This window comes from Pan paniscus, chromosome 10 (genome assembly GCF_029289425.2).
Source record: "Pan paniscus chromosome 10, NHGRI_mPanPan1-v2.0_pri, whole genome shotgun sequence".
Taxonomy (NCBI): Eukaryota; Metazoa; Chordata; class Mammalia; order Primates; family Hominidae; genus Pan; species Pan paniscus.
The window spans coordinates 131524966-131539664 of NC_073259.2; the positions used below are offsets into that span (position 1 = coordinate 131524966).

At 47.5% G+C, this 14699-nt stretch overlaps 1 protein-coding gene across 3 annotated transcripts in view; it reads left to right on the top strand.

The window, feature by feature from the left end:
- SNRNP35 (small nuclear ribonucleoprotein U11/U12 subunit 35) overlaps window positions 1-14699 on the top strand; it is a 53614-nt gene that overhangs the window by 27202 nt on the left and 11713 nt on the right. Inside the window, exons 1-2 of one of the 3 annotated variants that reach the window (XM_055096325.2) lie at window positions 1414-4619; window positions 5278-5435. The exons of 1 other annotated variant lie outside the window; for it this stretch is intronic. In XM_055096325.2, the coding sequence (XP_054952300.1) occupies window positions 5344-5435 (92 nt within the window). In that variant the 5' untranslated portion in view covers window positions 1414-4619; window positions 5278-5343. Of the gene's footprint in view, window positions 1-1413; window positions 4620-5277; window positions 5436-14699 lie in introns of those variants that run through there. One more of the 3 variants, XM_055096326.2, reaches the window with a different exon arrangement.

Sequence of the window (14699 nt, forward strand, 5' to 3'; positions counted from 1 at the left end):
CTGCAAGCTCCGCCTCCCAGGTTCACGCCATTCTCCTGCCTCAGCCTCCCGAGTAGCTGGGACTACAGGCACGCGCCACCACGCCCGGCTAATTTTTTTGTATTTTTAGTAGAGACGGGGTTTCACCATGTTAGCCAGGATGGTCTCGATCTCCTGACCTCGTGATCCGCCCGCCTCGGCCTCCCAAAGTGCTGGGATTACAGGCGTGAGCCACCGCGCCCGGCCCCTTCATTCTTTCTTCCACAGCGCTAGGGAGGAATTGCTGGTGTTGGAGACACCTTGCTACTTGGGTGAGAGAAGGAGGGGTAATTAACAAGAGAGAAACCCCTGTCTGAAAATCACAAAGCATTCGACACATACGCGGAATCCATATTACTGAGAATATTAGCAGAGTGGCGTAGAAACTTCAGTCATTCGCTGTGGCTCATGCCTTAATCTCAACACTTCAGGAGGCTGACGCAGGAGGATTGCTTGAGCCCAGGAATTTGAGACTAGCTTGGGCATCATAGTGAGACCCTGTCTCTACAAAAAGTAAACAAAAGTAGCTGGACACAGTGGTTCATGCCTGTAGTGGCAGGTACTCGGGAGGCTGAGGTGGGAGGACCACTTGAGCCCAGGATGTTGAGGCTGCAGTGAGCCAAGATCTCACCACAGAGTGGTGCCTGTGACAGAGTGGGACCATGGTGACAGAGTAAGATCATGTCTCAAAAAAAAAAGGCACAACAAATCTCAAGTTATTTTAGGTTTCATTGGAGGTTTGTGATAGTCTCAGGCAGAAAGCTCAGCAACGGGGCTTGTCTTTCCCAGGAATGTATTGGCAGCTTTCCTTGTGATAGGTGTATCCATTTTCTCCACCCTGAGGTACTAGAATCTCAAAGGAGAATGTACATAGATTAAACCAACCAACAAAAGCAAAGCAAATTAACAACACGCACTATTTTCAGAGGGCCGTTTCTTTTTATTTTATTTTATTTATTTATTTATTTATTTAGAGACAGAATCTTGCTCTGTTGCCCAGGCTGGAGCTCAGTGGCATGATCTCGGCTCACCGCAACCTCTGCCTCCCAGGTTAAAGCAATTCTCCTACCTCAGCCTCCCGAGTAGTTGGGACCACAGGCGCATGCCACCCCGCCTGGCTAATTTTTTGTATTTTAGTAGAGATGGGGTTTCACTGTGCTGCCCAGGCTGGTCGCGAACTCCTGAGCTCGGGCAATCCTCCCACCTGGGCCTCCCAAAGTGCTAGGATTACGGGCGTAAGCCACCCTGCCCGGCCTATTTTACTTTTATAAAATAAAAAAGTCAGGCCGAGATGGGCGGATCACGAGGTCAGGAGACCGAGACCATCCTGGCTAACACAGTGCAACCCCATCTGTACTAAAAATACAAAAAAAATTAGCCGGGTGTAGTGGCGGGCGCCTGTAGTCCCAGCTACTCGGGAGGCTGAGGCAGGAGAATGGCGTGAACCCGGGGGACGGAGCTTGCAGTGAGCCAAGATCGCGCCACTGCACTCCAGCCTGGGCAACAGAGCAAGACTCGGTCTCAAAAAAAAAAAAATAATAAAAATAAATAAATAAATAATAAATAATAAAAAAATAAATAAAATAAAAAAGCCTCACTCTGTTGCCTAGGTTGGAGTGCAGTGACACGATCTCGGTGCACTGCAACCTCTGCCTTCCAGGTTCAAGCGATTCTCCTGCCTCAGCAGCCCCACCCCGAGTAGCTGGGATTACAGGCGCGCGCCACCATGCATGGCTAATTTTTTGTATTTTTAGTAGAGACGGGATTTTACCATGTTGCCCAGGCTGGTCTCCAACTCCTGACCTCAGGATGATCCACCTGCCTCGGCCTCCCAAAGTGCTGGGATTACAGGCATGAGCCACCATGCTTAGCCTTTCTTCTTCTTCTTCTTTTTTTTTTTTTTTGAGATGGAGTTTTGCTCTTGTAGCCCAGGCTGGAGTGCAGTGGCATGATCTCTGCTCATTGCAACCTCTGCCTCCTGGGTTCAAGCGATTCTCCTGCCTCAGCCTTGCAAGTAGCTGGGATTATAGGCGCCCACGACCACACCCAGCTAAGTTTTGTATTTTTAGTAGAGACAGGGTTTCACCCTGTTGGCCAGGATGGTCTCCATCTCCTGACCTCAGGTGATCTGCCCGCCTCACCCTCCCAAAGTGCTGGGATTACAGGCATGAGCCCAGCCTATTTTTTCTTAAGAGATGAGGCTTTGCTCTGTCACCCCGGCTGGAGTGCAGTGGCATGATCACAGCTCACTGCAGCCTTGAACTCCTGGGCTTAAGTGATCCTCCCACCTCAGCCTCCCGAGTAGCTGGGCCTACAGGTGCTTGCCACCATACCTGGCTAATTGTTTTTTTTTTTTTTTTTTTTTTGAGACAGAGTCTTGCTCTGTCGCTCAGGCTGGTGTGCAGTGGTGCGATCTCGGCTCACTGCAAGCTCCGCCTCCCGGGTTCATGCCACTCTCCTGCCTCAGCCTCCGAAGTAGCTGGGACTACAGGCGCCCACCACCACACCCGGCTAATTTTTTGTATGTTTTAGTAGAGACAGGGTTTCACCATGTTAGCCAGGATGGTCTCGATCTCCTGACCCCGTGATCCGCCTGCCTTGGCCTCCCAAAGTGCTGGGATTACAGGCGTGAGCCACCGCACCCTGCCTTTCTGTCTTTCTTTCTTTTTTTTTAAGAGACAAGGGCTCGTTCTGTTGCCCCAGCTGGTCTCAAAATCCTGGCCTCAAGTAATCCTCCCACTTTGGCCTCCCAAAGTGCTAGGATTACAGGAATGAGCCACTGTGCCCCGCCAGGAATGTTGTAATAATCAAAACGAAGCTCCTGGGCAAGGGCCTAGAAGTCCACAAATCACAGAGTGACAACATCTAGTGGTTAAATACTGAGATGAAATATTAGGCCTGCCATACATAAAAGAGGGTATGTCCATCCAATAGAATAGTATTCAGCCATAACAAAGAATGAAAAATAAAATAGCTCATAAATAAATTGTTGCATATATTGGCAAATGATTTTCAATAAGGGAGCCAAGACCATTCAATGGGGCAAGGACAGTCTTTTCAACCAATGGAGTTCACCATATACAAAAAATTAACTCAAAGTGCATCTAAGGGCCATCACAGTGGCCAGGAGTTGGAGAACAGTCTGGGCAATACAGTGAGAACAATCTCTACAAAAAGTAAAAACGGAGCCAGGTGCCGTGGCTCACGCCTGTAATCCCAACACTTTGGGAGATGGAGGTGGGCAGATCACTTGAGGTCAGGAGTTCGAGACCAGCCTGGCCAACATGGTGATGGAGAATGGAGAGTTGTCGTTTAATGGGGATAGAGTTTCAGTTTTGCAAGATCAGAAAGTTCTGGAGATTGGCTGCACGTGAACCACTGTGCCCGGTCAAGAGATGTTAATTTTGAGGGGCCTGGTAGCTCATGCCTGTAATCCCACAGCACACTGGGAGGCTTACGCCTGATGATTATTTGAGGCCAGGAGTTCCAGACCAGCCTAGGCAACAAAGTGAGATCCCATCTCTACAAAAAAACAAAAACAAACAAACAAAAACAAAATTAGCTTGGTGTGATGGTGCGTACCTGTGGTCCCAGCTACTTGGGAAGCTGGGGTGGGAGAATCACTTGAGCCCAAGAGTTCCAGGCTGCAGTGACCTGTGATCATGCCACTGCACTGTAGTCTGAGCAACAGAGCAAGACTCAGTCTCAAGAAAAAAATTTTAAATAAATAAATAAGTAAAATAAAGCTGGGTGTAGTGGCTCATGCCTGTAATCCCAGCACTTTGGGAGGCCGAGGTGGGTGGATTGCTTGAGGCCAGGAGTTTGAGACCAGCCTGGCCAACATGGTGAAATTCTGTCTTTACCAAAAATACAAAAATTATTGGGGCATTGTGCTAGGCACCTGTAATCCCAGTTACTTGGGAAGCTGAGGTGCAAGAATCACTTGAACCTGGAAGGGGGAGGTTGCAGTGAGCCAAGATCGTGCCACTGCACTCTAGCCTGGGTGACAGAGCAAGACTCAGTCTCGAAAAAAAATAAAATAAATAAAATAAATACATAAATACATAAAATAAAGAGGTATGAATTTGATTAAACAGTTTATCTTGAATAACCTAGACATGAGTCCACAGATGGCTTCTATGGTTTCACAGGTGTCTCTCATAGCTTCGGTGAGTTTGTCTTCTGACTTTCAGTCATGTGCTTCTAAACTTAACATGAAACTCCCTCTTCCCAGCTGCGCTTCTGACTGCCCTAACTTTTCAGACAAATCAAAGACCCAACCAGTGCTATAGTCTGCATTGGTAGGCCTGCTCGAGGAACTCCGTGTATTCGCCCAGGATTTAGTCCACGAATGCTCAAGCAATTTACAATCCAAAGAAGATTTGAAATATGAGACTTCCGAGGCATCATATGCTCACCAGTTTATGATAAAGGATGTTTCAGAGGATACAGATGAAAGTGAAGAATGGGGGGAGGGGGCAGAGCTCCCACGCCCTCCCTGGGGCAGTGCCCTCCAGGAACCTCCAGTGTTCAGCTGTACTGAAGCTCGAAAAATGTACTATATCTTGCTCTTGGTGGAGGTCACGTGAGTATACACGAAGGTAAAAAGTTGAGGTTGGGCAGGGTAGCTCCCGCCTGTAATCCCAGCATTTTGGGAAGTTGAGGTGGGAGGATCGTTTCAGCCCAGGAGTTCAAGACCAGCTTGGGCAACATAGTGAGATCTGGTCTGTATAAATAATTAAACAATTAGGCGGGTGTGTTGGTGTGCACTGGTGGTTCCATCCATTTGAGGCCGAGGTGGGAGAATTGCTTGAGCCCGGGAGGCTGAGGGTGCAGTGAGCTGTGATGGAGCCACCGCACTCCAGCCTGGGTGACAAAGCGAGACTATCTCTAAACAAATAGCAGGGCGCAGTGGCTCACACCTGTAATCCCAGCACTTTGGGAGGCCGAGGCGGGCGGATCACAAGGTCAGGAGATCGAGACCATCCTGGCTAACACGGTGAAACCCCGTCTCCGCTAAAAACACAAAAAATTAGCCGGGCGTGGCGGCGGGCGCCTGTAGTCCCAGCTATTCAGGAGGCTGAGGCAGGAGAATGGCGTGAACCCGGGAGGCGGAGCTTGCAGTGAGCCGAGATCGCGCCACTGCACTCCACCCTGGGCCAGAGCGAGACTCCATCTCAAAAATAAACAAACAAACAAACAAACAAATAAATAACAAAAAGCTGTGGAACCATTCACTTATCTGTGCATTTCCTTTAGGTAAATTATGTCTCAATAAAGTGCTGGGGAGAAAGCAATGAAGCACTGACATACGCTACACCAAGGATGAACCTCGAAAACATCATGCTGAGTGAAAGAAGCCAGACACAAAAGGCCACACAGTGTATGATTCTATTTACATGTAATGTCCAGAATAGGTAAATCCATAGAGACAGAGTAGATTCGTCCCCAGTCTAGCCTCATTCTAGGACTGGGAAAAATGGGAAGTGACTACCTCTGTGTATGGGGTTTCTTTTGGGGGGGGATCACAATGTACTAAAATTAGATTGTGGTGATGGTTGCACAACTCTGAATATACTAAAAACCACTGAACTGTATATTTTAAACAGGTTGATTTTATATGTACATAATGCTCAATTCCGTTGAGTAGAATTAGCCTTCCTAGAACAATGCCATCAGGAAGAATTAAAAGTGAGTTTCAGCTGGGCACAGTGGCTCATGCCTGTAATCCCAGCACGTCGGGAGGCCGAGGCGGGTGGATCATGAGGTCAGGAGTTTGAGACCAGCTGGGCCAACATGGTGAAACCCCGTCTCTACTAAAGACACAAAAAATTAGCTGGGTGTGGTGGCCAGTGCGCTTATAATCCCAGCTACTCAGGAGGCTGGGGCAGGAGAATCGCTTGAACTTGGGAGGCGGAGGTTACAGTGAGCTGAGATCGCACCATTGCACTCCAGCCTGGGCGACATGGCTAGACTCTCTCTCTCTCAAAAAAAAAAGTTTCTTCTAACTTTCTTTCTTTTTTTTGAGACGGAGTCTCGCTCTGTTGCCCAGGCTGGAGTGCAATGGCGCGCGATCTCAGCTCACTGCAAGCTCCGCCTCCCGGGTTCACGCCATTCTCCTGCCTCAGCCTCCTGAAGAGCTGGGACTACAGGTGCCTGCCACCACGCCCGGCTAATTTTTTTGTGTTTTTAGTAGAGACGGGGTTTCACTGTGTTAGCTAGGATGGTCTCGATCTCCTGACCTCGTGATCCACCCGCCTCGGCCTCCCAAAGTGCTGGGATTACAGGCGTGAGCCACCGTGCCCGGCCTCTTTTAACTTTCACTGCCCCCACTTATCACTGCTGGAATTGTCCATGTCAAAAGTTCCTTTTGGGCCCAGCGCGGTGGCTCATGCCTGTAATCCCAGCATTTTGGGAGGCTGAAGCGGGCGGATCATGAGCTCAGGAGTTCAAGACCAGCCTGACCAACATCGTGAAACCTCATCTCTACTAAAAATACAAAAATTAGCAGGGCGTGGTGGCACACGTTTGTAATCCCAGCTACTCAGGAGGCTGAGGCAGGAGAATCGCTTGAACCCAAGGAGGTGGAGGTTGCAGTGAGCCGAGATCACGCCATTGCACTCCAGCCTGGGTGACAGAGCAAGACACGGTCTCAAAAAAAAAAAAGTTCCTTCTGGGCCAGGCACAGTAGCTCACGTCTGTAATCCTAGTGCTGCAGGAAGCCAAGGCAGGAGGATCACTTGAGTCCAGGAGTTTGAGACCAGCTTAGGCAACATGGGGAAATCCCATCTCTACAAACAAACAAACAAACAAAAACCCCGAAAATTAGCCAGGCGTGGTGAAACACACCTGTAGACCTAGCTACTTGGGAGGCTGAAGCCAGAGGCTCTCTTGAGGCAGGGAGGGCGAGGCTGCAGTAAGCCTTGATTGCACCACTGCACTCCAGCCTAGGCAACAGATTAAGACTCTGTCTCAAAACAAAACAAAACAAACAAAAAGCAATCTGTTCATTCATGAATGATTAATGTATTGAGCATCTACTATGTGTAAAGGCTGAAATGTCCTACAAGGCTGTAGAGTTAAGCGGTCTTTGCTTTGAACCTCCCAATTGCTACATACTTGCTGATTCACAAGCTTGATCAAATTTCCTAATCTCTCCAAACCTCGTTTCCTCACTGTACACTGGGAAAAAGAAAAATATCTGTTTCCCAAGACTGATATAAGGATTGTATAATATAATGCATAAAAGTGTCTAGGATACTATAAGCATCAATGGATGTCGGCTACTATTACAAAGTGTTAAGAAACTTAACTCTTAGATCCCTCATAGAATTGGACAATCTGTTGCTAGGTAACAATGGCCCTTCTCTCTCCACTGGGAAATTATGAAAACAATTACAAGTTATAGCAGAGGTTCTTTTTTTATTTCCCCCAGAGACAGGATCTTGCTCGGTCACTCAGGCTGGAGTGCAGTGACATGAACATAGCTCACTGCAGCCTTGAGCTCAGGGTTCAGGAGCTCCTCCTGCCTCAGACTCCTGAGGAGCTAGGACTACAAGTGCCTGCCACCACGCCTGGCTAATATTTCAAAAATTTTTTGTAGGCCGGGCACGGTGGCTCATGCCTGTAATCCCAACACTTTGGGAGGCCGAGGCGGGTGGATCACCTGAGGTCGGGAGTTCGAAACCAGTCTGGTCAACATGGTGAAACCCTGTCTCTACTAAAAATACAAAATCAGCTGGGCGTGGTGGTGCATGCCTGTATTCCCAGCTACTTGGGAGGCTGAGGCAGGAGAACTTCTTGAACCTGGGAAGCAGAGGTTGCAGTAAGCCAAGATCACGCCATTGCACTCCATCCTGGGCAACAAGAGCCTTTGAAACTCCATCTCAAAAAAAAAAAAATTTTTTTTTTTTTTTTTTTGTAGAGGCAGTGCCTCCCTATGTTGCCCAGGCTGGTCTCCCACTCCTGGCCCCAAGTGATGCTCCTGCCTCAGCCTCCCAATGTGCTAGGGTTACAGATGTGAGCCGCTGTGCCCGGCCGATAGCAGAAGTTTTAAAGTGTGGTCCCAGGGCCAGCCCCACAAGCATCACTTAGAAGCTTTTTAGAGACGCAAATTCTCGACCCACGGATTCAGAAACTTTGAGGGAGGGCTCCAGCATCTGTGTTTTAAAAACCCCTGTAGGTGATTCTAATGCATGCTCAAGTTTGAAACCCAGTGAATGATAGCAGAGTGTTCAAGAGGCTGACCACGCCTGGCTAATTTTTTTGTATATTTAGTAGAGATGAGATTTCACCATGTTGGCCAGACTGGTCTTAAACTCCCGACCTCAGGTGATCCGCTCGCCTCGGCCTCCCAAAGTGCTGGGATTACAGACGTGAGACACCGCGCCCGGCACCAAGCAGAATCAGTCTTAAGGTCTTTTGCATATCGTGGTGCCCTTTCTTGATTTCCCAAGCGGTACACTCAGGATGGCTTCCTTCCTGTTCGCTATGTTATTTTCAGGTCTTGTTATTCTTAAATCATTCGTGGAAACAACAAGGATTTTGGACATTTCCCAGCCTAGTTTAAATGCCTGCGATGCTAGGTCAATGATTTTATCTCAAGCAGTTTAGGGGAAGGAATCTAGCTGCAGGAAGGGTGGTGCCCCGGGCACTGTTTTGAGTCTGTGTTTGCATAAGACAACAGTAAAAAAAAAAAAACAACTTTGATTTGTTTATTCAGAGTGATGGGTGGGAGGGCATTATAACTAAAGTTCTCCACTCTCCCCTCCAAGTCAGCCCTTGCTCCACCACTGGAATGCAACAACCCCCTCCTTACAAAGCAGTTAAGGGAATGAAATGAGCTTGGCCCAGGGCCTGGCAGTGAATGCTAAATGTTCCTTTGAGATTCTATTAGTGTGAAACTTCTGTAGAAATATCGGCCTTCCCTAGTGCCCTCCAGATCTCTTGCTTGGTTTGTAAAATGTTTTATAATAAATGTTTAGCTATATAGACTTAGCAGTGCTGGAGATGCACGTATCTGATTACCTTTCAAGAGGCTAACAGGGGCCTAACATGGTGGCTCATGCCTGTAATCCCAGCACTTTTGTAGGCCAAGGCAGGAGGATTGCTTGAGCCCAGGAGTTCAAGACCATCCTGGCCAACATGGTGAAACCCCATCTCTCCTGAAAATACAAAAATTAGCTGGGCGTGGTGGTGTGTGCCTGTAATCCCAGCTACTCGGGAGGCTGAGGCAGGAGAATCTCTTGAACCCAGGAGGCAGAGGTTGCAGTGAGCCAAGATGGCACAATTGCACTTCAGCCCAGATGACGGAGCAAGACTCCATCTCTAAATAAATAATACGTAAATGTAGAATTCCATGTGATCCAGCAATTCCCGTTCTGGGTGTGTACCCAGAAGAACTGAAAACAGGATCTTAAAGAGATATTTGGGCACCCATGTTCATAACAGCACTATTCACAATAGCCAAGAGGTGGAAGCAACCCAAGTGTTTATCAATGGATGAATGGAGAATGTGGTCTGTCTATACAATGGATATAATTCAGCTTAAAAAGGAAGGGAATGGGCCGGGCGCAGTGGCTCATGCCCGTAATCCCAGCACTTTGGGAGGCCGAGGTGGGCGGATCACAATGTCAGGCGATTGAGATCATCCTGGCTAACACAGTGAAACCCCGTCTCTAGTAAAAATACAAAAAATTAGCCAGGCGTGGTGGCGGGTGCCTGTAGTCCCAGCTACTCCAGAGGCTGAGGCAGGAGAATGGCGTGAACCCGGGAGGCGGAGCTTGCAGTGAGCTGAGATCGTGCCACTGCACTCCAGCCTTGGCGACAGAGCGAGACTCTGTCTCAAAAAAAAAAAAAAAAAAAAAAAAAAAAAAGGAAGGAAATGCTGACACATGCTACAACGTGGATAAACCTTGAAGACATTATTTTGAGTAAAAGAAGCCAGTCACAAAAAGACAAATACTACATGATTCTGCGTATAGGAAGTTATACACATATAGGAAGTCATACGTGGAATCATGTCGTATTTGTCATACAGACAGAAGGTAGAATGTTGGGTGCCAGGGGCTAGGGTGGGGGAAAAAGGAGCTTAACGGGGAGAGAGTTTCACTTTTGCAAGATGAAAGAGTTCTGGAGATTGGTTGCACAATAATGTAAATATACTTAACACTACTGAACTGTACACTGAGAAATGATTAAGATTACAAATTTCATGTTATGTGTTTTTCTTACCATAGTTAAAAATAAAAAAATATGGCTGGGCGTGGTAGCTCATGCCTGTAATCTGAGCACTTTGGTAGGCCAAGGCAGGGGGATCACCTGAGGTCAGGAGTTCGAGACCAGCCTGGGAAACATGGCGAAACCCCGTCTCTACTAAAAATACAAAATAATTAGCTAGGCGTGGTGGTGGACACCTGTAGTCCCAGCTACTCGGGAGGCTGAAGCAGGAGAATCACTTGAACCTGGGAGGTGGAGGTTGCAGTAAGCTGAGATCACGCCATTGCACTCCAGCCTGGGTGACAGAACAAGACTCCAAATCAAAAAATAAAATAATAAATAAATAAATAAATATTTTTTAAAAATTTAAAAAAAGAGCTTGTGGGTGAGTGCAAGGAGTGCAGTTGCCTCCTCCAGCTGCACCGCCTTCCATCCTGCTGGGGACACCATTTTCACAGGCAGCCCTCTGTCCATGACTAAGCCCAGCAGGGATACCAGGACCAGGCCATTTCTGCCCAACAAGGGACAACTTTATTGGCGATCTTTACTCTGGAGTAACCCCTTGGGTTGGTCAAGCCTGTGCTGTAGTCTGAGGCCCTTGTTTCCTGACTGCTTTCTCCCCTGTTTCCATTCTCAGATGTCAGCCAGCATCAGAGTCCAGGGCTTTCCCTGCCCAATCCTGCTTCGCCTCTCTTTGTGACTCACAGGTCATAAGCCTCCACTAACCCTAGCCCTATGTAGCCCTGACCCTTGCATTACTAACTGGGCCTGACTCTCTGCTTACTGGAGGACCCAACTAACACAAGAAATAGATTGCGGTCCATGCCTCATGCCTGTAATCCCAGCACTTTAGGAGGACTAAAGGAGGTGGGAGGATCACTTGAGTCCAGGGGTTTGAGTCCAGCCTGGGCAATATAGTGAGACACTGTCTCTACAGAAAATGTAAATTTTAGTCAGATGTGGTGGCACGTATCTATAGTCCCAGCTGCTCGGGAGGCTGAAGTGGGAGGGTCATTTGAACCTAGGAGGTTGAGGCTATAGTGAGCCACGATGGCACCACTGCATTCCAGCTTGGGTGACAGACGGAGACTTTGTTTCAAGGGAAAAAAAAAAAAAAAAAAAAAAAGAAAGAAAGAAAAGAAAAAACACAAATATGTGCTTATTGTAAAAAGTGTGAGATGTTACTAAGCAGTATAATTAGAAGTGAGAGGTCTTCCTCCACACCACCACCATGATCCCCAAGCAACTACTGTTAACAGTTTGATGTAACCTTCTAGACCTATTACAGTAGCCACCAGCATGTCACTGCCAAGCACTTGAAATGTGGTGAGTCCTAATAGAGATGAGCTGTAAGTATAAAAATACATCTTGAATTTCATCTGGGTGTGGTGGCTCATGCCTTCAATCCGAGCACTTTGGGAGGCCAAGGTGGGGTATCATGAGGTCAGGAGTTCGAGACCAGCCTGGCCAAGATAGTGAAACCCTGTCTCTACTAAAAATACAAAAATTAGCTGGGTGCGGTGGCGGGCACCTATAATCCCAGCTACTCAGGGGCTGTGGCAGCGGAATTGCTTCAACCCGGGAGGCAAAGGTTGCAGTGAGCCGAGATCGTGCCACTGCACTCTGGCCTGGGTGACAGACCAAGTTTCCTTCTCAAACAAAACAAAACAAAACAAAACAAAAACTTGACTTTCGTCTGGGCGTGGTGGCTCATGCCTGTAATCCCAGCACTTTGGGAAGCCAAGGTGGGCAGATTACCTGCGGTCAGGAGTTCGAGACCAGCCCAGCCAACATGGCAAAACCCTGTCTCTAATAAAAATACAAAAATTAGCCAGGTGTGGTGATGTGTGCCTGTAATCCCAGCTAGTTGGGAGGCTGAGGCCGGAGAATCGCTTGAACCCGGGAGGCGGAAGTTGCAGTGAGCTGAGATCGTGCCACTGCACTCCAGACTGGATGACAGCATGACAGTCTGTCTCAAAAAAAAAAAAATCTTCTATTTCTTTTTTGTTGTTGTTTTGAGACACCAAGGCTGGGATGTAGTGATACAATCTCAGCTCACTGCAATCTCGACCTCCCGGGCTCAGGTGATTCTCTTGCGTCACTTTCCCGAGTAGCTGGGACTACTGGCACATGCAACCACGCCTGGCTAATTTTTTTGTATTTTTTATAGAGATGGAGTTTCACCATGTTGCCCAGGCTGGTCTTGAACTCCCGGACTCAAGTGATCATCCCACCTCAGCCTCCCAAATTGCATTGCTGGATTTCTAAGACAGCACCAAAAAGAGAAAATAAACGATCTCACTAATAATGTCTCTACTGATTGCCATGTTGAAACAATGCTTTGGATATTTTGGGATAAATAAAATACTTGTTGAAATTAGTTTCTTGTGTTTCTTTCTACCTTTTCAATGTGGCTACTAGAAAATACAATGCCACATGTGGCTCACCCTTGATTTCTTTTCCTTTTTTTTTTGAGATGGAGTTTCGCTCTTGTTGCCTAGGCTGGAGTGCAATGGCACAATCTCCACTCACCACAACCTCTGCCTCCCGGGTTCAAGCAATTCTCCTGCCTCGGCCTCCTGAGTAGCTGGGATTACGGGCATGTGCCACCACTCACGGCTAATTTTGTATTTTTAGTAGAGACGGGGTTCCTCCATGTTGGTCAGGCTGGTCTCGAACTCCGGACCTCAGGTGGTCCGCCCGCCTCGGCTTCCCAAAATGCTGGGATTACAGGTGTGAGCCACTGTAAGTGTGTGCCCAAGCTCACACTTGATTTCCATGGAACAGCACTGTCCTACACCATGCTATCTGACAGGACACTACAGTGATGAAATGTTCTGTACCTGCACAGTCCAGTACAAGGGCCTGCAGTGTCTCAGGCCTGTGATTATTATAATACATCATTTTGCAATGCCGTGAAGAGAGAATTGCTTGAGGCCAGGAGTTCAAGACCAGCTTAGGCAACATAGTGAGATGCAATCTCTACAAAAATGATAAATATTAGGCTGGGCGCGGTGGCTCATGCCTGTAATCCCAGCACTTTGGGAGGCCAAGGCAGGCAGATCATGAGGTCAGGAGATTGAGACCATCCTGGCTAACACGAGGAAACCCCGTCTCTACTAAAAATACAAAAAATTAGCTAGGCATGATGATGGGCGCCTGTAATCCCAGCTACTCGGGAGGCTGAGGCAGGAGAATGGCGTGAACCCGGGAGGCGGAGCTTGTAGTGAGCCGAGATTGCACCACTGCACTCCAGCCTGGGCGACAGAATGCGACTCTGTCTCAAAAAAGAGAAAAATACAAATATTAGCTAGGTATGGTGGCACATGCCTATAGTTGAGTTAGAGGTCACAGTGAGCTAAGATCCGGCCACTATGCTGCTGTACTCCAGCTTGGGTGACTGAGCAAGACCGTGTCTCAAAAAAAAAAAAAAAAAAAAAAAAGGCCGCTTATGCCTGTAATCCAGCACTATGGGAACCTAGGTAGGAGGATGGCTTGAGCTCAAGAGTTGGAGGACCAGCTGGGCAACATAGTGAGACCTTCTCTCTACTAAAAAAAATTAATTGGGTGTGGTGGCATGAGCCTATAGTCCCAGCTACTCGGGAGACTGAGGCAAGAGGGTCACTTGAGTCTGGGAGGTTGAGGCTGCAGTGAGCCATGATTGTGCCACTGCACCCCAGCCTGGATAACAGAGCAAGACCTTGTCTCAAAAAAAAAAAAAAAAAAAAAAAAAAGGATAGCTGGGCACAGTGGCTCATGCCTGTAATTCCAGCACTTTGGGAGGCTGAGGTGGGTGGATCACCTGAGGTCAGGAGTTTGAGACCAGCCTGGCCAACATGGTGAAACCCGGTCTCTGCTAAAAATATAAAAATTAGCTGGGTGTGAGAGGCTGAGGCAGGAGAATTGCTTGAACGTGGGAGGCGGAGGCTGTAGTGAGCCAAGATCGCGTCATTGTACTCCAGCCTGGATGAGAGAGTGAGACTCTGTCTCCAATATATATATATATATATATATATATATATATATACACACACACACACACACATATATATGTACACATATATATTTATATGGTAGCCACTAGCCACATGAGGCTATTAAGTGCTAGAAATGAGGCTGGTACAACTGAGAAACTAAGCTTGTATTTATTTATTTAAAACTTTAAGTTTTTTGTAGACACGGGATTTTGCTAAGTTTCCCAGGCTGGTCTTGAATGCCTGCACTCAAGTGATCCTCCTGCTTTGGCGTGAGCCACCATGCCTGGTCTAATTCTTTTTTTTGTTTTGTTTTTCTGTAGAAATGAGTTCTCACTATGTTGCCTAGGCATGCTCTACTTTCTGGGGAGAGGAGTTATCTCCATAAGTTATTTGCAATTTTGCGTGGAAGATTTGCCTCTTCTCCCCACTTTATTTATTCAATCACTTATTTATATCAGTAGGGACTGGTGGATATTTATTTATTTA